General features: G+C 39.5%; 1 protein-coding gene across 16 annotated transcripts in view; it reads left to right on the forward strand.

The window, feature by feature from the left end:
- Nucleotides 1-15,218, forward strand: part of LOC5580270 (glutamate-gated chloride channel) — a 305,234-nt gene extending 290,016 nt beyond the window's left edge. For all 16 annotated transcript variants that reach the window (XM_021848573.1, XM_021848574.1, XM_021848572.1 and 13 more), the window contains one exon: nucleotides 14,309-15,218. In XM_021848573.1, the coding sequence (XP_021704265.1) occupies nucleotides 14,309-14,429 (121 nt within the window). In that variant the 3' untranslated portion in view covers nucleotides 14,430-15,218. The remainder of the gene's footprint in view (nucleotides 1-14,308) is intronic.
- Nucleotides 15,219-23,021: the final 7,803 nt, after the last annotated feature.

A 23,021-nucleotide genomic window follows, 5' to 3' on the forward strand; every position in this document is an offset into this window, starting at 1 on the left:
GGTACATTCCTAGATCCTGGCGTGATATTACTGTAAAGTTTATCCCGAAAGGAGGACGTGCGTCGTATGAAGAAGCGAAGAGTTTTAGACCAATCAGTCTGACCTCTTTTCTTCTGAAATGTCTGGAACGCATTATCGATCATCACATCCGTGATGTCTATTTGGCAAACATGCCTCTTCATGTCAATCAACATGCTTACCAATCTGGAAAGTCCACTGTGACTCTTTTACATAAAGTTGTATACGATATCGAGAAAGCATTCGCTCAGAAGCAATCCTGCTTGGGTGTTTTCTTGGATATTGAGGGTGCCTTCGATAACGTGTCTTTCGATGCCATATTGGAAGCCGCACAAAACCATGGACTACCTACAATGATTACCAATTGGATTCATCAAATGCTCAAAAACCGACATCTCTTCGCAATAGATACGCTATTGAGGCTCAATAATTTCGGTTTTCCAACTTATGGATTTGCCGACGACTATCTAGCTCTGATAGTTGGTATGTGCATAAGCACCCTATTCGACCTGATGCAAAGTGCTCTTCAGGTAGTCTAGAGTTGGTGTCGCCAATATGGCCTTTCGGTTAACCCGAACAAAACATCTATTGTTCTTTTTACGGAAAGACGAAACCGCGATGGAATTCGACCTTTACGTCTTTTTGGCACTGAGATTAATGTGACTGATCAAGTAAAGTATGTCGGAGTCATTCTAGATTCCAAACTTTCATGGACACCTCACATTGATTTCAGAGTCAAAAAAGCTTGCATGGCCTTCGGTCAATGCCGGCGAACCTTTGGTAAAACTTGAGGCCTCAAACCCAAATATATCAAATAGTTTCACACAACAGTTGTTCGACCAATATTGGCATATGGATGTCTTGTGTGGTGGCAAAAGGGCGAAGTGAGAACAATCCAATCAAAATTGGGCCATCTCCAAAGGATGTGCTTGATGGCGATGTCTGGTGCGTTCTCTACAACTCCCACAGCAGCGCTCGAGGCCCTTTTCGACGTTGCGCCACTACACATATATCTTAAACAAGAAGCACTTTCTTGCTCTTACCGTTTATGGGTACTGGATCTACTGGAGAAAAATCCAGTGAATCGTAGATCTACACACACTTCGTTGTTTCCACTTTTGGTGAATTGGGACAAAATTGTCCTTGCTCCAAGTGATCTCACAATTGCTTGTCACTTTCCTTACAGGACATTTACCACACAATTCCCTTCACGGGAAGAGTGGACGTCTGTCTATTTAGAAAGAAGTATATCAAACAATATAGTATGTTACACTGATGGCTCCCTTCTTGAAGGTAGAGCTGGTGCAGGAATATATTCTCGTGAGCTAAGGCTGAATCAGTTTTACTCACTTGGTAGAAACTGCACCGTTTTTCAGGCGGAAATATTTGCTCTTATGTGTGGAGTGCAATCAGCACTTCAACAGCGCGTAATGGGTAAAGTTATATATGTACTTCTGTTTAGATAGTCAGGCTGCTATAAAAGCTCTTGCTTCAGTCAACTCAAGGTCGAAGCTTGTTATCGCATGTCGAACTCAAATTGAGGAACTGAATTCAGTCAACTCTGTAAACCTTGTATGGGTACCTGGCCATTCTTCGCGATGGAGCATCGCATGACTTTATTGGCCCTGAGCCGGCTATTCCAATTTCGAAGTGCTGGGTGAAGCTTCAGATAAACTCTTGGGCGGCAACTCAGCACAAGCAATATTGCGCTCATGCGTTTTGCAGTGCCCTTTTTAGGGCGCTGTTCGAACCCATTGTGGTATGGAGCTACATGCTCTCAATTCGCTTATGCAATTTTCTCTCTTCAAGGGACTCCACTACTATTTCCTCCCATCTTTCCCTTCCCTTTCCTCTCCCATCGGGTAGATGATGAAATAGGCTCAAATATGGCGATGGCACAAATCTCCCAATTGGTGGGGAACGTGCCTTTGGAGCCGGCCTTCTGATACCTGATAACCCGCTTTCCAATTATCGGAATAAAGATAACTTTCACTGGTCTCCAAACGGATGGAACATAATTTAATCTTAGGCTAGCCTTATACATCTTAGTAAGAGACGGAATCAGAGCTTTTTCGCCGTTTTGAAGAAGTACTGGATATTTCCGTCCACTCCCGCTCTTAAAACTTTGTGTAGTCTTGCGACTACAGGGATATTGCTTATGTTTTCACATGTTTGAATTCATGATCTTCTTCTTATTTCTTTATTATATTCAGTTAGAGCTTTCTTATAATACGCCCAATCTGAACTTTGTTTCGCCTTGTTAAAAAGCTTACAGCTAAGCTAAGCTCTAAACGAGTAAGCTTGCGTAACTTTTCTAGCTTAGAGTTCCACCACGGTACGTCTCTAGTAGAAGAGGACTGCTTGATAGAACATCTATTTTGGAAAGAATGGATTATGTTCTCATTTACCTTTTGAGAAATCAATTCTTATTTCTGGACTGAGTCATTTTTTTCCATTCAGTTTTACTTAGTTTGCAATATCTTCATCACCTCTTGAATATGTGATGAAAAATAACACGTTTTACAATGTTTTTCTTAAAGATAATTCTTCTTATTTTTATTGCATGTTCGATGTCATGATCGACGGTATCCATGAAAAAAGAATGTATAAGCCATTTTACGAGACAGTCGGTTGACGTTTTCTGGCGGGCCGCTCATTGTTATTGTTTTAAAAACTAGCATGATATGTGAATGGCGCTGGTAAAGTTTTTGTTGGTGATGACATTATCGCCTCATTCTGGCTATTTTTCTACGCGGTTACATGTCTGATGTAACCAGTCAATAAAATAAATCCTTCCCTGCCTGCTAATTTTAATTTTACTGGGGAAGATGGCGTTGCACGCCATTAATGAATGAGCTCCTCCCAAATGTGGCACTAGAAGAAACGTAAATAAATGGGCCCGCCAGCAAGTTTCAAAGCTGGTAAACAAACAAAAAACATATGATTCGAAACGTCTCATAAAATGGCTTATTTTGAGAAACTGGTGCAAAAATGACAAAGGTATCATACAATAAATCAAACTGTCCAAAACTGGGGACAGGAGCTGACAAAAAATGTGTTTAAATATAGTACAAAATACATTCATACTGTCAAATTATGATTATGAAATCCAAACTATTTTGTTATATTTAAAATAATTACTAATTAGGCTCAAATTTTTGGCGATACGACCATTTTCAAACATCTCTACTTTTTAAAAAGGCATGCATATTTCAAGGATGTGTTATTCTACGCAAACATTACTTTTCATAATAGCTTTCTTTTCTTCTAATACACCAATCTGTATTGGACCAGAATTTCTCTATGTTTCGACTTTGATCGGTATTGTGTGCCGTTCGGTACTGGGAAATCTCTCCCTACATCAAATTGGAAAAATGAATAGGATATTTATTAAGTCTGATCAACACAATATTATTTATAATTCATTTCTTCAACCGGTTACCAACAATATGATCAAGTGATTTATATCGGCAGGAGCATATAAATTCTAGTAATCCTCCCATTTCATTCAAAAAGAGAGAAATGTGAAAAATGAGATGCTTGCAGTGGCTTATGAAATTAACGCCATTCGATTCTCTGGAGATTTTTACATAAAAAATGGCAACTTCACAGCTTTTAAATCAAGCGGCACGAAATGAATGCGATTATTGATCGAATTTTGTCCACTGTGTGTAGGTTGACAGCTTACCGTACAAATTATTGTTTTCGTTTGTAAAAATTAAACTCATTTAGTAATTGGTGCGATTCTTAGTTAGAACAAAACCCCTCATTGACCGAAAACGCTCTTATGCCAATCATTTGTACAAAACCTGCGCTCATCGTCATACCCCTACAAGAACCCGAATTTCACACGAGTGTGTTATTACTAGTCAGCGATCCTAACTCGCTTCTATAGCGATTGCCAAACGAATGAAATAGTTGCACAAAAATCAATTTAATGAAAGTAATAGTCCATTGTTTTACCCCCACTTGAACTAATTGAATTGATTTTCGAACCTCGATAACACTTTAACACACACAAACACACATACCGACACGTGATACGCACAGACTTTGACACGGCTACACGCGCACAATCTTAAGCTACTATAGTACCATCAAATAGTGCCGCTGATCGCAGATCGCTTCAATGGCTGAATACACTTTAGAAATTGCACCAAGTTTTGTTTTCCAGTATTTTATTTCTTTTTTCCACGTTTTGAACGGTTTTCAACTTTAGACCTCGATTAGTTGTTGGATTTTGTTCTATTCGATCTCTGCCCCCTCTAGATGGTTTTCGATCCTTTTGTCAAACCTAGGAACCACGCGTCTTTTGCATACTTTCTCTAGTTTCCTCCACTTTTTTGTGTTTCTTTAGAAACGGAACCGACTCTGAGAGATTTTAAGTTTGCATGCAAATTTCTGTTTTGTTTTCAATGACATTTTTTTTGGATATCATGAAATGTCCAATAGAATCCTAAAGCCCTATCGCTATTTTTCTGAGCTCAATTTTCATATGTTTCGTATTGGTTTAATTTGAAAAAAAAATTATCTTTCATTCTGAGAAATCCAGCTCAAGATTCTGAGAGAATCCTGCTCAGTACTTGAGAGAATTCTGCTCAAAGTTCTGGGAGAATCCTACTAGGGAGTCTGAGAGAATCCTACTAAGGATTCTGAGAGAATCCTACTAAGGATTCTGAGAGAATCCTGCTCAGGATTCTGAGAGAATCCTGCTCAGGATTCTGAGAGAATCCTGCTCAGGATTCTGAGAGAATCCTGCTCAGGATTCTGAGAGAATCCTGCTCAGGATTCTGAAAGAATCCTGCTCAGGATTCTGAAAGAATCCTGCTCAGGATTCTGAAAGAATCCTGCTCAGGATTCTGAAAGAATCCTGCTCAGGATTCTGAAAGAATCCTGCTCAGGATTCTGAGAGAATCCTGCTCAGGATTCTGAAAGAATCCTGCTCAGGATTCTGAGAGAATCCTGCTCAGGATTCTGAGAGAATCCTGCTCAGGATTCTGAGAGAATCCTGCTCAGGATTCTGAGAGAATCCTGCTCAGGATTCTGAAGAGAATCCTGCTCAGGATTCTGAAAGAATCCTGCTCAGGATTCTGAAAGAATCCTGCTCAGGATTCTGAAAGAATCCTGCTCAGGATTCTGAAAGAATCCTGCTCAGGATTCTGAAAGAATCCTGCTCAGGATTCTGAAAGAATCCTGCTCAGGATTCTGAAAGAATCCTGCTCAGGATTCTGAAAGAATCCTGCTCAGGATTCTGAAAGAATCCTGCTCAGGATTCTGAAAGAATCCTGCTCAGGATTCTGAAAGAATCCTGCTCAGGATTCTGAAAGAATCCTGCTCAGGATTCTGAAAGAATCCTGCTCAGGATTCTGAAAGAATCCTGCTCAGGATTCTGAAAGAATCCTGCTCAGGATTAATCCTGCCAGATTGAAGAATCCTGCTCAGGATTCCGAAAGAATCCTGCTCAGGATTCCGAAAGAATCCTGCTCAGGATTCGGAAAGAATCCTGCTCAGGATTCGGAAAGAATCCTGCTCAGGATTCGGAAAGAATCCTGCTCAGGATTCGGAAAGAATCCTGCTCAGGATTCTGAAAGAATCCTGCTCAGGATTCTGAAAGAGGATTCTGAGAGAATCCTTCTAAGGATTTTGAGCGAATCTTTCTCTGGATTCTGAAAGAATCCTTCTCATGATTCTGAGAGAATCCTACTCAGGATTTTGAAAGAATCCTGCTCAGGATTTTGAAAGAATCCTACTCTGGATTCTTATAGAATCTTTCTCAGGATCCTGGAAGAATCCTTCTCAGCATTCTGAGGGAATTCTGCTCAGGATTCTGAGAGAATCTTTCTAAGGATTCTGAGAGAATCCTTCTCAGTATTACGAGAGAATCCTTCTCAGGATTCTGAGAGAATCCTTCTCAGGATTTTGAGCGAATCTTTCTCTGGATTCTGAAAGAATCCTTCTCATGATTCTGAGAGAATCCTACTCAGGATTTTGAAAGAATCCTGCTCAGGATTTTGAAAGAATCCTACTCTGGATTCTTATAGAATCTTTCTCAGGATCCTGGAAGAATCCTTCTCAGCATTCTGAGGGAATTCTGCTCAGGATTCTGAGAGAATCTTCCTAAGGATTCTGAGAGAATCCTTCTCAGTATTACGAGAGAATCCTTCTCAGGATTCTGAGAGAATCCTTCTCAGGATTCTGAGGGAATCCTTCTCAGGATTCTGAGGATTTTCCTTCTAAGGATTCTGAGAGAATTCTTCTCAGGATTTTGAGAAAATCCTTCTCAGTATTCTGAGAGAATCCTGATCAGGATTCTGAGAGAATCCTGCTCAGGATTCTGAGAGAATCCTGCTCAGGATTCTGAGAGAATCCTGCTCAGGATTCTGAGAGAATCCTGCTCAGGATTCTGAGAGAATCCTGCTCAGGATTCTGAGAGAATCCTGCTCAGGATTCCGAAAGAATCCTGCTCAGGATTCCGAAAGAATCCTGCTCAGGATTCCGAAAGAATCCTGCTCAGGATTCCGAAAGAATCCTGCTCAGGATTCGGAAAGAATCCTGCTCAGGATTCGGAAAGAATCCTGCTCAGGATTCGGAAAGAATCCTGCTCAGGATTCGGAAAGAATCCTGCTCAGGATTCGGAAAGAATCCTGCTCAGGATTCTGAAAGAATCCTGCTCAGGATTCTGAAAGAGGATTCTGAGAGAATCCTTCTAAGGATTTTGAGCGAATCTTTCTCTGGATTCTGAAAGAATCCTTCTCATGATTCTGAGAGAATCCTACTCAGGATTTTGAAAGAATCCTGCTCAGGATTTTGAAAGAATCCTACTCTGGATTCTTATAGAATCTTTCTCAGGATCCTGGAAGAATCCTTCTCAGCATTCTGAGGGAATTCTGCTCAGGATTCTGAGAGAATCTTTCTAAGGATTCTGAGAGAATCCTTCTCAGTATTACGAGAGAATCCTTCTCAGGATTCTGAGAGAATCCTTCTCAGGATTTTGAGCGAATCTTTCTCTGGATTCTGAAAGAATCCTTCTCATGATTCTGAGAGAATCCTACTCAGGATTATGAAAGAATCCTGCTCAGGATTTTGAAAGAATCCTACTCTGGATTCTTATAGAATCTTTCTCAGGATCCTGGAAGAATCCTTCTCAGCATTCTGAGGGAATTCTGCTCAGGATTCTGAGAGAATCTTTCTAAGGATTCTGAGAGAATCCTTCTCAGTATTACGAGAGAATCCTTCTCAGGATTCTGAGAGAATCCTTCTCAGGATTTTGAGCGAATCTTTCTCTGGATTCTGAAAGAATCCTTCTCATGATTCTGAGAGAATCCTACTCAGGATTTTGAAAGAATCCTGCTCAGGATTTTGAAAGAATCCTACTCTGGATTCTTATAGAATCTTTCTCAGGATCCTGGAAGAATCCTTCTCAGCATTCTGAGGGAATTCTGCTCAGGATTCTGAGAGAATCTTTCTAAGGATTCTGAGAGAATCCTTCTCAGTATTACGAGAGAATCCTTCTCAGGATTCTGAGAGAATCCTTCTCAGGATTTTGAGCGAATCTTTCTCTGGATTCTGAAAGAATCCTTCTCATGATTCTGAGAGAATCCTACTCAGGATTTTGAAAGAATCCTGCTCAGGATTTTGAAAGAATCCTACTCTGGATTCTTATAGAATCTTTCTCAGGATCCTGGAAGAATCCTTCTCAGCATTCTGAGGGAATTCTGCTCAGGATTCTGAGAGAATCTTTCTAAGGATTCTGAGAGAATCCTTCTCAGTATTACGAGAGAATCCTTCTCAGGATTCTGAGAGAATCCTTCTCAGGATTTTGAGCGAATCTTTCTCTGGATTCTGAAAGAATCCTTCTCATGATTCTGAGAGAATCCTACTCAGGATTTTGAAAGAATCCTGCTCAGGATTTTGAAAGAATCCTACTCTGGATTCTTATAGAATCTTTCTCAGGATCCTGGAAGAATCCTTCTCAGCATTCTGAGGGAATTCTGCTCAGGATTCTGAGAGAATCTTTCTAAGGATTCTGAGAGAATCCTTCTCAGTATTACGAGAGAATCCTTCTCAGGATTCTGAGAGAATCCTTCTCAGGATTTTGAGCGAATCTTTCTCTGGATTCTGAAAGAATCCTTCTCATGATTCTGAGAGAATCCTACTCAGGATTTTGAAAGAATCCTGCTCAGGATTTTGAAAGAATCCTACTCTGGATTCTTATAGAATCTTTCTCAGGATCCTGGAAGAATCCTTCTCAGCATTCTGAGGGAATTCTGCTCAGGATTCTGAGAGAATCTTCCTAAGGATTCTGAGAGAATCCTTCTCAGTATTACGAGAGAATCCTTCTCAGGATTCTGAGAGAATCCTTCTCAGGATTCTGAGAGAATCCTTCTCAGGATTCTGAGGGAATCCTTCTCAGGATTCTGAGGATTTTCCTTCTAAGGATTCTGAGAGAATTCTTCTCAGGATTTTGAGAAAATCCTGCTCAGTATTCTGAGAGAATCCTGCTCAGGATTCTGAGAGAATCCTGCTCAGGATTCTGAGAGAATCCTGCTCAGGATTCTGAGAGAATCCTGCTCAGGATTCTGAGAGAATCCTGCTCAGGATTCTGAGAGAATCCTGCTCAGGATTCTGAGAGAATCCTGCTCAGGATTCTGAGAGAATCCTGCTCAGGATTTTGAGAGAAGCCTACTCAGGATTCTGAGAGAATCTGTCTCAGGATTCTTGATGAATCTTTCTCAGGATTATGGAAGAATCCTTCTCAGCTTTCTGAGAGAATTCTTCTCAGGATTCTGAGAGAATCCTTCTCAGGATTCTGAGAGAATCCTTCTCAGGATTCTGAGAGAATCCTTCTTAGGATTCTGAGAGAATCCTTCTTAGGATTCTGACAGAATCTGTCTCAGGATTCTTGACGAATCTCTCTCAGGATTCTGGAAGAATCCTTCTCAGCATTCTGAGAGAATTCTTCTAAGGATTCTGAGAGAATCCTTCTAAGGATTCTGAGAGAATTCTCCTAAGGATTCTGAGAGAATCCTTCTAAGGATTCTGAGAGAATCCTTCTAAGGATTCTGAGAGAATCCTGCTCAGGATTCTGAGAGAATCCTGCTCAGGATTCTGAGAGAATCCTGCTCAGGATTTTGAGAGAAGCCTACTCAGGATTCTGAGAGAATCTGTCTCAGGATTCTTGATGAATCTTTCTCAGGATTATGGAAGAATCCTTCTCAGCTTTCTGAGAGAATTCTTCTCAGGATTCTAAGAGAATCCTTCTCAGGATTCTGAGAGAATCCTTCTTAGGATTCTGACAGAATCTGTCTCAGGATTCTTGACGAATCTCTCTCAGGATTCTGGAAGAATCCTTCTCAGCATTCTGAGAGAATCCTTCTAAGGATTCTGAGAGAATCCTGCTCAGGATTCTGAGAGAATCCTGCTCAGGATTCTGAGAGAATCCTATCTCAGGATTCTGAGAGAATCCTATCTCAGGATTCTGAGAAAATCCTATCTCAGGATTCTGAGAGAATCCTATCTCAGGATTCTGAGAGAATCCTTCTTAGGATTCTGAGAGAATCCTTCTTAGGATTCTGAGAGAATCCTGCTCAGGATTCTGAGAGAATCCTGCTCAGGATTCTGAGAGAAGACTGCTCAGGATTCTGAGAGAAGACTGCTCAGGATTCTGAGAGAAGACTGCTCAGGATTCTGAGAGAAGACTGCTCAGGATTCTGAGAGAATCCTGCTCAGGATTCTGAGAGAATCCTGCTCAGGATTCTGAGAGAAGACTGCTCAGGATTCTGAGAGAAGACTGCTCAGGATTCTGAGAGAAGACTGCTCAGGATTCTGAGAGAAGACTGCTCAGGATTCTGAGAGAAGACTGCTCAGGATTCTGAGAGAAGACTGCTCAGGATTCTGAGAGAAGACTGCTCAGGATTCTGAGAGAAGACTGCTCAGGATTCTGAGAGAATCCTGCTCAGGATTCTGAGAGAATCCTGCTCAGGATTCTGAGAGAAGACTGCTCAGGATTCTGAGAGAAGACTGCTCAGGATTCTGAGAGAAGACTGCTCAGGATTCTGAGAGAAGACTGCTCAGGATTCTGAGAGAATCCTGCTCAGGATTCTGAGAGAATCCTGCTCAGGATTCTGAGAGAATCCTGCTCAGGATTCTGAGAGAATCCTGCTCAGGATTCTGAGAGAATCCTGCTCAGGATTCTGAGATAATTCTGCTCAGGATTCTGAGAGAATTCTGCTCAGGATTCTGAGAGAATCCTGCTCAGGATTCTGAGAGAATTCTGCTCAGGATTCTGAGAGAATCCTGCTCAGGATTCTGAGAGAATCCTGCTCAGGAGTTTGAGAGAATCCTGCTCAGGATTCTGAGAGAATCCTGCTCAGGATTCTGAGAGAATCCTTCTCCGAATTCTGAGAGAATCCTTCTCAGGATTCTGAGAGAATCCTTCTCAGGATTCTGAGAGAATCCTTCTCCGGATTCTGAGAGAATCCTTCTCCGGATTCTGAGAGAATCCTTCTCCGGATTCTGAGAGAATCCTTCTCAGGATTCTGAGAGAATCCTGCTCAGTATTCTGAAAGAATCCTACTCAGGATTCTGAAAGAATCTGTCTCAGAATTCTTGAAAAAACTTTCTCAGGATTCTGAGAGAATCCTTCTCCGAATTCTGAAAAAATCCTACTCAACATTCTTCTCAGGATTCTGAGAAAATCCTTCTAAGGATTCTGAGAGAACTCTTCTCAGGATTCTGAGAGGATCCTTCTCAGGATTCTGAGAGAATCATTCTCAGGATTCTGAGAAAATCCTGCTCAGGAATCTGAAAGAATCCTACTCAGGATTCTGAGAGAATCCTGCTCAGGAGTCTGAAAGAATCATACTCAGGATCCTGAGAGAATTCTGTTCAGGATTCTGAGAGAATCCAGTCAGGATTCTGAGAGAATCCTGTTCAGGATCCTGAACAGATTCTCTCAGAATCCTGAGTATGATTCTTTCAGAATCCTGAGCAGGATTCTCTCAGAATCCTGAGTAGGATTCTTTCAGATTCCTGAGCAGGATTTTCTCAGAATCCTGAGAAGGATTCTCTCAGAATCCTGAGAAGGATCCTCTCAGAATCCGGAGAAGGATTCTCTCAGAATCCGGAGAAGGATTCTCTCAGAATCCGGAGAAGGATTCTCTCAGAATCCGGAGAAGGATTCTCTCAGAATCCGGAGAAGGATTCTCTCAAAATCCGGAGAAGGATTCTCTCAGAATCCTGAGAAGGATTCTCTCAGAATCCTGAGAAGGATTCTCTCAGAATTCGGAGAAGGATTCTCTCAGAATCCTGAGCAGGATTCTCTCAGAATCCTGAGCAAGATTCTCTCAGAATCTTTCAGAATCCTGAGTAGGATTCTTTCAGAATCCTGAGTAGGATTCTTTCAGAATCCTGAGCAGGATTCTCTCAGAATCCTGAGCAGGATTCTCTCAGAATCCTGAGTAGAGTTCTCTCAGAATCCTTAGAAGGATTTTCTCAGAATCCTGAGAAGAATGTTGAGTAGGATTTTCTCAGAATTCGGAGAAGGATTCTCTCAGAATCCTGAGCAGGATTCCCTCAGAATCCTGAGAAAGATTCTTCAAGAATCCTGAGACAGATTCTTTCAGAATCCTGAGTAGGATTCTTTCAGAATACTGAGCAGTATTCTCTCAGAATCCTGAGCAGAATTCTCTCAGAATCCGGAGAAGGATTCTCTCAGAATCCTGAGCAGGATTCTCTCAGAATCCTGAGCAGGATTCTCTCAGAATCCTGAGCAGGATTCTCTCAGAATCCTGAGCAGGATTCTCTCAGAATCCTGAGCAGGATTCTCTCAGAATCCTGAGCAGGATTCTCTCAGAATCCTGAGCAGGATTCTCTCAGAATCCTGAGCAGGATTCTCTCAGAATCCTGAGCAGGATTCTCTCAGAATCCTGAGCAGGATTCTCTCAGAATCCTGAGCAGGATTCTCTCAGAATCCTGAGCAGGATTCTCTCAGAATCCTGAGCAGGATTCTCTCAGAATCCTGAGCAGGATTATCTCAGAATCCTGAGCAGGATTCTCTCAGAATCCTGAGCAGGGTTCTCTCAGAATCCGGAGAAGGATTCTCTCAGAATCCTGAGAAGGATTCTCTCAGAATCCTGAGCAGGATTCTCTCAGAATCCTGAGCAGGATTCTCTCAGAATCCTGAGTAGGATTCTCTCAGAATCCTGAGCAGGATTCTCTCAGAATCCTGAGCAGGATTCTCTCAGAATCCTGAGCAGGATTCTCTCAGAATCCTGACCAGGATTCTCTCAGAATCCTGACCAGGATTCTCTCAGAATCCTGACCAGGATTCTCTCAGAATCCTGAGTATGATTCTTTCAGAAACCTGAGCAGGATTCTCTCAGAATCCTTAGTAGGATTCTTTCAGATTCCTGAGTAGGATTCTTTCAGATTCCTGAGCAGGATTTTCTCTTAATCCTGAACAGGTTTCTCTCAAAATACTGAAGAGAATTCTCTCAGGATCTTGAATGGGATTTTTTCAGAATCCTGAGTAGGATTTTCCCAGAATCCTGAGCAAAATTGCCTTAGAATCCTGAGCAGAATTTTCTCAGAATCCTGAGCAGGGTTTTCTCAGAATCCTGAGTAGGATTCTCTCAGATTCCCTAGTAGGATTCTCCCAGAACCTTGAGCAGGATTCTCTCAGAATCCTGAGAAGGATTCTCTCAGAATCCTGAGCAGGATTCTCTCAGAATCCTGAGCAGGATTCTCTCAGAATCCTGAGCAAGATTCTCTCAGAATCCTGAGCAGGATTCTCTTAGAATCCTGAGAAGGATTCTCTCAGAATCCTGAGAAGAGTTCTCTCCGAATCCTTAGAAGCATTTTCTCAGAATCCTGAGAAGAATGTTGAGTAGGATTTTCTCAGAATCCGGAGAAGGATTCTCTCAGAATCCGGAGAAGGATTCTCTCAGAATCCGGAGAAGGATTCTCTCAGAATCCTTTGAAGGATTCTCTCAGAATCCTGAGAAAGATTATTCAAGAATCCTGAGAAAGATTCTTCAAGAATCCTGAGACAGATTGTTTCAGAATCCTGAGTAGGATTCTTTCAGAATACTGAGCAGAATTCTCTCAGAATCCTGAGAAGGATTCTCTCAGAATCCTGAGCAGGATTCTCTCAGAATCCTGAGCAGGATTCTCTCAGAATACTGAACTTTTGATGATGAAAGGATTCTGAGAGAATCCTGCTCTGGATTCTGAGAGAATCCTTCTCCAGATTCTGAGAGAATCCTTCTCCGAATTCTGAGAAAATCATGCTCAACATTCTTCTCAGGATTCTGAGAAAATCCTTCTAAGGATTCTGAGAGAACTCTTCTCAGGATTCTGAGAGGATCTTTCTCAGGATTCTGAAAGAATCCTTCTCAGGATTCTGAGAGAATCATTCTCAGGATTCTGAGAAAATCCTTCTAAGGATGCTAAGAGAATCCTTCTCAGGATTCTTAGATAACCCTGCTCAGGATTCTGAGAAAATCCTGCTCAGGATTCTGAGAGAATCCTGCTCAGGATTCAGAGAGAATCCTGCTAAGGATTCTGAGAGAATCCTACTCAGAATTATGAGAGAATCCTGCTCAAGATTCTGAGAGAATCCTTCTCAGGATTCAGAGAGAACCCTTCGCTAGATTCTGAGAGAATGCTTCTCAGGATTCTGAGAGGATCTTTCTTAAGATTCTTAGAGAATCCTTCTCAGGATTCTGCGAGAAACCTTCTCAGATTTCTGAGAGAATCCTGTTCAGGATTCTGAGCTGATCCTGTTCATGATTCTGAGAGAATCCTTTTCAGGATTATGAGCGAATCCTTTTCAGAGTTCTGAGATAATCCTCAGGATTCTGAGATAATCCTTCTTTGGACTCTGAGACAATTTGTCTCAGGATTCTGAGACAAACTGTCTCGGGATTCTGAAAGAATCCTTCTGAGAGTATCGTGTTCAGGATTCTGAGAGATTCCTGGTTTAAAATTTAAAAGTTGCAAAAGTTGATCAATATAACGAATTCATAGCCAAATATTCTCAAAGCAAAAGACAGATTCTTTTTAGGGTACTGATTGGATCCTTTTAAAGATATTAAAAAAAGAAATCTTATTTCGATTCCATTATTTTTGTTGGCTTTTGTTACTTTACTCTCAGAATCGGTTTGTTTCCAATTTCTTGTAAGCCTTCACACTCACCTAGCAAACTTAGCTTGAATGCCATGTAGTCTAAAATTATACTAACAATCTGTTTCGATTCCCTTCCTTTGGAAAAAATGTCTTCATCAACCAGACAATGTTCCCGCTCGAAGCGCATCGACGTCATCTCCCGGATAACGTTCCCGCTGGTGTTTGCCCTGTTCAATCTGGTCTACTGGAGCACCTATCTCTTCCGCGAAGAGGAGGAAGATTAGATCGCATTCGAACGCCAACGCCATCATCATCAGCAGCAGCAGAAGCAGCTAGGGGTCCCTGAGAGGGGCTCCGCTAGAAAGCCGTACTGGAATGCCACACACCAGCATCACAGCATTACTTCTATATGGTTATTGAGAATTACATTACTATGAATAATATGAGGAAAAAACAAGAAGAATATAGTGATAGAGCGTGGATAGAAGAGCGCGAACGCCCTCATTTGGTGAGGGTATTACGTAGGGAAGGAAAGTTAGTATATAGATACGGATACAAGCAAAATGAGAGAAGTTTTTAAAATCCATTACGAACAGAACTAGCAAATCAAGTAAAACAAACAGTTATAGAACCCACACGTGAAAATACTGCTCAAACAGATACTAAATCTACAGATATACTCCAATCAATGCAAGAGAAATCGGCACCCTACGAGTTTTAAAGAAGCCCAAATCAACAGCCAGATAAGTCAAGTCCTCAGAGGCACATTTTGTCGATCTTTTACATTTCTGCCAACTAAGGCAGAAGGTCAGAAGAATTTTATCACCCCATACTCTCTCACAGACACACACTAACTTCCAAGCTGGTATTCGTTTAACCAACATTGAACAAAAGAAAATCACAAAAGAGCCTAACAATAGTCTATACACATAAACAGTAGGGTGGTTCAAGATTGAAGTTTGTCAGAAGACTTGGAGGATCAGGCTCCAAATGGTGGTCAAGGTTTTTACAAACCAACTTCTGTGTGAGGGAAACTCTAAGAAATAACGCTTAGAGGTAGCTCGTTAAGAGTTTTGAAGTCAGATGTGAAAATATTGTACAATAAGGGTCTCATAATGCTGCCTTCAGTAACATCTGCTCTTACAGGAAGTCTTTCAGACTTGGAGTTCTGATAATTAACCTGAAGTGTACGATTTGACAGATAAATTTGGATTATTCTAACAATGTATGTTAGGGGCCGTCCATAAATGACGTAGCATTTTTTCACTGATTTTTTACACCCCCCTCCCCCCTTGTAGCATTTCGTCACAAATGCTGATACCCCCCCTTGGAAAATACGTAGCATTTCAAGCAACCCCCCCCCCCCCTACATTTTTTTTATTTGTTTTCCTTAGCAATTGGGTTAGAACAAAAAAATTGGAATTCAAAAGTTCAATACAGATTTTGCTATTAATTACTGACTGAAACGTAAGGATAATCTAACGAATATATGTTTGATTTGCAGTAGCGCTCAAAAGTAATGTAATTTGGAAAACAGTTTTAAATGAACTTTTCTATTTAAGTTGTTGGCTAAATTGTATTACTTTTGCTGTTGTTACCATGAACAATAAGTTTACAGCTGAAAATATAGAAAAAAAGGAAAAATCTTTGATTGAATTGATGAAGCTAACGAGTTGGGGTACAATAGATTTTCTAATATGATTAAAAGAAATTTAGTTATATTAGAGGATTGTTTTTTAATTATTCGTTGTTAGGAAACAGATTTCAATGAAAATGATCAAGATAAGATATATTTGATTTGAAATTGATATTCGTTATTATTATCCAAATTCAAATCCATTTATCAATCAGGTGCAAGATTACACTTGTTATATTTGGAATGTTCAGAAAATCAAAGCGATTATTGTACAAGTTATTCAACTTTATTGATATTTCAGCTTAACTTTATTATCGTTTCCCATACTGAAATAATCTTACACAACCTATAACGATACAATTAAATACTAAAAATAATCTTTCTTCAAATTACCGAGTTATTAAGAAAATTGAATGATAGAACAATTTTGATAACACTCGAATCTGTGGTCCAGGCTTTTCCATCAAGTTTTATTCATATTCCATAAAAAGCATTGATATATCAAAAAAAAAAAAATCGATGAGTTGATTGGGTAAAGATCTTCTGCAACCTTGAAAGCATAATTCATGGAATGAATATCTTGTTTGAATGTAATATTTGCCAAAACGAACATATTTTTTTTTTAAGAAATAAGCTCTAACAGAATATATGAATAAGACTAAAACAATGTTTTCCAAGTCGTTTAAGCGTTAATTTTTAATTAATTTATTTATCTTTTAATTTATTTATTTATAAATTAATTTATTATTACATGAATATATTGCACTACAGAAAATCTAAAATTGTGATACAATTTTTTCAATCATGTCATATGAATGATTTGAAGCTGAATCATCCTTTTATAACCCAACTTTATAAGTCAAACGATGAAAAAAGAAGTTTGATAAAAAAAAAATTGTTTGTCATTTTTTTCAGCACCTCTTATTTTAGCGGCGTCATCTAAAATGCTACGTCCACTAGCTAGGACCCCTCCCTCCCCCTCGTCACACATCGTCACAAATTCGTGAAGCCCCCCCTCCCCCCTAAAAAGCTACGTCATTTATGGACGACCCCTTAGAAAATTAAAGTTTTTTTTTTAATTTTACGATCAAGCCTTCATGCCAAACACTGTCGAATCTTTTTTTAGGTCTAGAAGAGTAAGACCAGAAGACCAGTAGAATAGCCTTCACATTTGTTGGTACGAATCAAATTTGTTACATGTAAAAGTTGATGAGTGTTCGAAAGTCCATGTTAGAATCCATCTTTTTTCAGATATTGTGGATCCCGTGGGATCCGCAAAAAAAAATGATTCAAAATAATTGCTGGACTATTTTTTTATATTAATAACGAAAAAATCTTACTTTTCTCAAAAATCTTAGCGGGGCAATCTTTAAACGTTATTTGTCAATGTTCCCTCATACAAAAGTTGATTTGTGACATTCCTAGCTGCTTTTTTGTTGTAGAGCTCCCAAGTTTTCTGACGAAGTTCAATTTTGGCACACCCTAATAAACAGTCATAATCTTAAAGGGATGAATGTCTATCTCCACGCCAAGTGCATGTCAAGTTACGTAGCTAAAATCGGACATACAGATCCTTCCCGTCAGGAAAAAAAAGGCACCTGCACTTGCAGAGGGTCACGTTATCGATGTTGTTTAGACTTGAACTGTTTCTCTGGACAATCCTAACTATCACTCACACAGACACACAACACTCGAACAAGTAAACGAGAGAGCCGCATTTCTGTGCTCCCGGAAACACACACTATTTTCGCAATCGGATGTCCGCATCCCGGTTCCTAGTCTTAAACGCCGCAGTTGTCAGTTGTTTTAAGTTGTCTACACTCTAAGAAACAAAAAAAAAATGAAACTAAACTCTGTCTGATTAACGTTAATACTACAAGTTGCAGTGAACACCCGAAAAAAGGGTGTTTTTAATCGGTATCAGGAATCGTTTTCCACGCGTGCATTGTTGAATGTAGTCAACTTCTGTAGCCAATCGATCGGTAAAAAATCACCAGGTGAATGGAAGACGATCGTTCTTAATAAAACTGTGAACTCACCACTATCGCTAATACTACTATACAGAACAAAAACGGCATCCGAGCGGGACATTTTCACTCTTGTGCTCTCTAGCGTCATGAATCAGGAGGACTCTGTGAGATTCGTTCTTGGAAATCTTAGAAAGGAACGGACTAGCGAATCGTAAACTGATGGAAATTCATGGAGAAATGCAATGGAACTCCCCATCATTCACAGAGAAGAGGTGATGTAATGAACGTGCAGTGGATTTATTATGGTTTTGATTTTAAACTAGAGTTAACAGCCATAATAAAACTAATCGGTAAGTTGACGTAGGACTACGATAAATTAAACACATTAAATTTCTATGTATCGTTTTAGTACAACATTGCTACAAAGAATTTGGAGTGAACTCTACTCATACTCTTAGAGAATCCTTCTCAAAATTCTGATAGAATCTTTCTCATAATTCTGAGAGAATACTTCTCCGGACTCTGAGAGAATCCAACTCAGGATTCTAAGAGAATCATACTCAGAATTCTGTGAGAATCTTACTCAGAATTCTGAGAGAATCCTACTCAGATTCTGATAGAATCTTTCGCAGGATTCTGAGAAAATCCTGCTCAGGATTTCGGAAGAATCCTACTCAGGATTCTGAGAAAATCCTCCTCAAAATTCTGAGAGAATCTTTCTCGCAAATCTGAGAGAATCCTACTCAGCATTCTGAGAGTATCTTTCTCAAGATTCTGAGAAAGTCCTACTCAGGATTCTGAGAGAATCCTTTCCTGTTTTCTGGAAGAATTCAGAGATAATTCCGCTTAAAATTCCGGAAGAATCCTGTCTAGAATTCTGTAAGAATCTTGTTAAGGATTCCGACAAAATCCTGCTCAGGATACTATGGAATTCTGTTCAGATTCCTGAAGGAGAATAGCACAAGATTCTGACGGAATCCTTTTCAAGATACTGACGAAATACTCTGAAACTAACTCGTTCGTTGTATCACCTCTTCATTCACCCACTTTGATATGAAATACACTAGCTATAAAAAAAAGAATCAAATTTAAAGCAAAACAAAAAAAACATACAGGGTTATCGAAATTGAAATTGAGTTAATGACTAAGCAAAAACAAGAGAAAATAAGTTCACAAACAAAGGAGAAAAACAAATCAACAAAAACACTGAAACTGACAAGGAGTGTAAAAAATCAGAGCAGCAACACAAGACATTAGGTGGTAACTTTAACAAGTAGTGTTTATAAAAAATACAACAGCAACTTATGTCTACTTATGACACACACACACACCCAGTATAACCGAAGCCGAGGCAGCGGCGGCCCGTCAAAAGTAGAGGAACTGAGCTCTGAGCAACACAAGAAAAAATCTATAGGTTTTCAAATTTTGGTTCGCGGAAATTTTTCTAAAGAGAAAACAAAAATATTACTATGATAGAGTTTTGAAAGGTCTTGAGGAGGAGGTGTGGAACAGTTTCTGTTGTAAATGTAGAACGCCAAAGAAGGGAGTGTAAATCAATTTTTTCTATCTGTTTGAATCTAGGATGAAAACTAATCGAAAAAGACATGATGAATATGCGTAAATTTTTGTTTTTTGTGTTTCGCTTTGTAATCATTTCAACTCTTCTTCACGGCGTAGTGTTTAGTGGAATTTGGCGGATAATTATAATAGCAGTTGCGTTATTGGTTATGAGAGAAACAAAAAAAAATGCTATGTGCTAGCGAGTCAATCGTGTTCTTGTACATAAGTATAGAAACTCTGTTGAATTGAGATGAATAATACAACCTTTATACGGATCGGAAGACATACCACTAGATTGTGAAAATGCGTTGCGTTCTGTTCTTTGGTGGTGAGGAATATCACTGCATGAGTGCTTAATAATGTTGTTCATGATCCTGAAATGATTCTTTTCAGGTCTGAAATAATCATACTCAGGATTCTGAGAGAATTCTGTTTAGGATTCTACCTAAAATTCTTAAAAAATCCTGGTAAAGTTCTGAAAAAAATCTGCTGAGGATCTGAGAGAATCCTGCTAAGCATTCTAAGGATTCTGAGAGAGCCTTTCTCAGGATTCTGAGAGAATCCTACTCAGGATTCTGAGGGTATTTTGCTGAGGATTCTAGGAAAACCTACTGAGGATTCTGAAGAAATCTGTGTTGGCTTAGGAACAGTGGGGGCAGCTCCCCCAGAATTTTGGATGGTACCGTTTTGATTCATATTACGGACAGCTTCAAATTCCGGACACTCTCGTTTGTATGGGAAACATTTCACACGAAATGTTTCAATTTTCGCCATCCAAAAGTTCTCATTTTCGAGGCTCGTTTTATTGGGTTTTTTCCTTAAATATCATTGCAAATTTATAATGCCCAACTACCTTAGACGTCTCTTAAGCGGTTGAACGATTTCAATTGATGATTTGACTGTTCCATTAATGATTATCATGAGCTGTCCGTAATTCCAATCAAAGCGTCCGGAATATGAGGCAAAAGTGAGGGAGCGTCCGGAATAAGAATCAAGAAAAGGCCACACGTTTTGATTTATTTAAAATTATTCAAGTTGCGGACGCGTATTCTTAACCCACCAACCGAAAGTTAAGGGCTTCCAACGCTCGATAACGCTAAAAAATCATACAGAATGATTTATTTTGTATGGTCCAAGCTGGGTTATAGTTCACTGAGGCCTTAAGTGTCCGTAATATGAATCAAAACGGTAAGTAGTATCAGAGGAACACAAAAAAAATTCCGGAAAAAAAATCCCTGAATTTTTCTCAATTTTTTTATTCATATAATGATGAGCCCTGCCTGTGGAAAAAGTTTCATGAATATCTGAGATCCTACGGCCCACTTTGTACGGAAATAAAAAAAAATCCCCTTTTGCAAAATACAATATGAATGTTTTAGCAGCTATGGACGTTGGAAAGAAAAGGGGGGTTTGAAAAAGGGATTTTTGTGTATGCCGGTCAAAAATTTATTTTTCTTCTCAAGATCCCTAATGTTCCTAGAAATAAATTTTGGCTACGCCACTGCATCAAATAAATAAACCAACGAAAAAAGATAATACTTAAGTTTATTTGTCGCATATTTTTTGTGGTTCGATTATCCGGAGGATCCGATTATCTGGAGTGAAAAAAATCGATACTCCGGATAATCGAGTCCGACCTGTAATAGGTATGTATAGGGAATTCATGGAGAAATGTTTAAAATAATTTCTAAAGCATTCTCTGACAAAATTCTTCAAGAGATTTTTCCAAGCAATTTGATAGAGAAATAAAAACCAATTAGGTCAGTTAGCCCAAAAAACAATAGTAAATTATTGAATAATAACTACTAATCGTTATTATAGATTTTTCGTGGGAATTCCAGGAGAAACTCAGTGAAAGGAGGTTTTGGAGAAAGCACTGAAATAGTACGGAAATAATTCAAGAATATATCCCCATAGGAATTCTAAGAGAAATCTCTCAAAAGAACTTGATGAAAAATTCGTAAGGACTATTCATTTAAGGAAGTAGACACCTATACATTAGCATTTTGGTGTAAAAAATCCATAAAAACAAATAAAATTTTGTTTCAGTGTGATCTCAAGTGTTTATTTTGACAGCAGACAAAAGTTGACATAAAAAAAATTTTTCAATTCTAAACGATGGGTCGAATTAACATGGCGACTCTCAATTTTTTTCTGCACAAATGGTGTACAGAAAAACTGCCGTTCCGAGATTTGGCTTAAATCGCGAAGTGTCCAAATTGAATTTTTTCATCGCTGTGGCCAAAACAGATATTCCTGACGACGTACGATACATCCCAACAGAAAAATTTGGGAAAAATGATTTGGTATGGCAAGCAATTTGCTCCTGCGGTATGAAAGTACTACATATTTCACGACGGGCTCAATCAACGGCGAAAATTACAGAATTGAATGCATTAAAAAATGGCTTCTGCCCATCTACTGAAAGCATACCATGCCTCCATTGGTTTTGCCAGACCTAGCATCGGCTCACTATGCGTCAGCTACTTTGGAGATGCTCAAGAAGGAATAAGTCGAATTTGTAGAAAAATAATCGAATCCATCAAATTGCTCAGAACTACGCCTCATTGAAACATATTGGGCAATAATCAAACGGCATCTTAACCTTTCGGTCGTCGCGCGAATTTTTGTAACGCGAGTAGTCGCGCGTTGTACTTTGTACAACACCCTTAGTTTTGCGAATATCTCAGGAGTAGAACCACTTAGATGAATGAGGTCTTCGGCAAAATTGATCAGTAGCTTATGGGCTATCATTATTATAGCCAAGAAATTCGGGATTTTGCCACTAGGCGGCTAGTGAGCATGAAGCTTTTGTTTCCCAGATCTCATGATCCTGACCACTTAGAAAGATGGCGTCTTCGGCAAAGTTATTCGGTAACTCAAGGACTATCATTGTTTGAGCTAGTTGATTCAAAATGTTGCCACTAGGCGGCGCTGGTGAGCATAAAACATTTGTTTCGCAAATATCTCTGGAGCCTGATCACTTAGAAAGATGGTGCCTTCGGCAGAGTTGTTCAGTAGCTCAAATTCTTTCTTTGTTTAATCCTTAAAGTTAGAGATTTATTAAAAATAATGATAGTCCCTGAGCTTCTGAACAACTTTGCCGAAGATGACTGTCTAAAAAGTCAAGATCCTGCAGTATCCGCAAAACAAAAATTTCATGCTCTCTAGCGCCGCCTGGTGGCAAAATATCGTATTTCCTGGCTCAGATAATGATAGCCCTTGAGCTACCAAACTACTTTGCCGAAGACACCATCTTTCTAAGTGGTCAGGCTCCTGAGATATCTGCAAACAAAAGTTTCATGCTCACTAGCGCCGCCTAGTGGCAAAATTTTGAATTAACTAGCTCGAAAAATGATAGTCCTTAACTTACTAAACAACTTTGCCGAAGACGACATCCTTCTAAATGGTCAGGATCCTGAAAAATCTGCAAAACAAAAGTAAAACTTCCATGCCCACTAGTGCCACCTAGCGGTTAAATTCCGAATTAAATGAGGTACCATCAGATAGCGCTTCAACTCCAGAACAACTTTACTAAAGATCCCAAGTTTCTATATTATCTGGATTTCAAGATATGACGATTTCAAACTGTGGTTTCCTTGAACCGTACATAGTGCGTTCATTATTATGCGACTTCCATGTACATTTGTTGATTTTACCGTATTATAAAGGGTCATACTGTAAATAAAAACTGTCGAGTATTGTTCTTT

Source organism: Aedes aegypti, chromosome 3 (genome assembly GCF_002204515.2).
Source record: "Aedes aegypti strain LVP_AGWG chromosome 3, AaegL5.0 Primary Assembly, whole genome shotgun sequence".
Taxonomy (NCBI): Eukaryota; Metazoa; Arthropoda; class Insecta; order Diptera; family Culicidae; genus Aedes; species Aedes aegypti.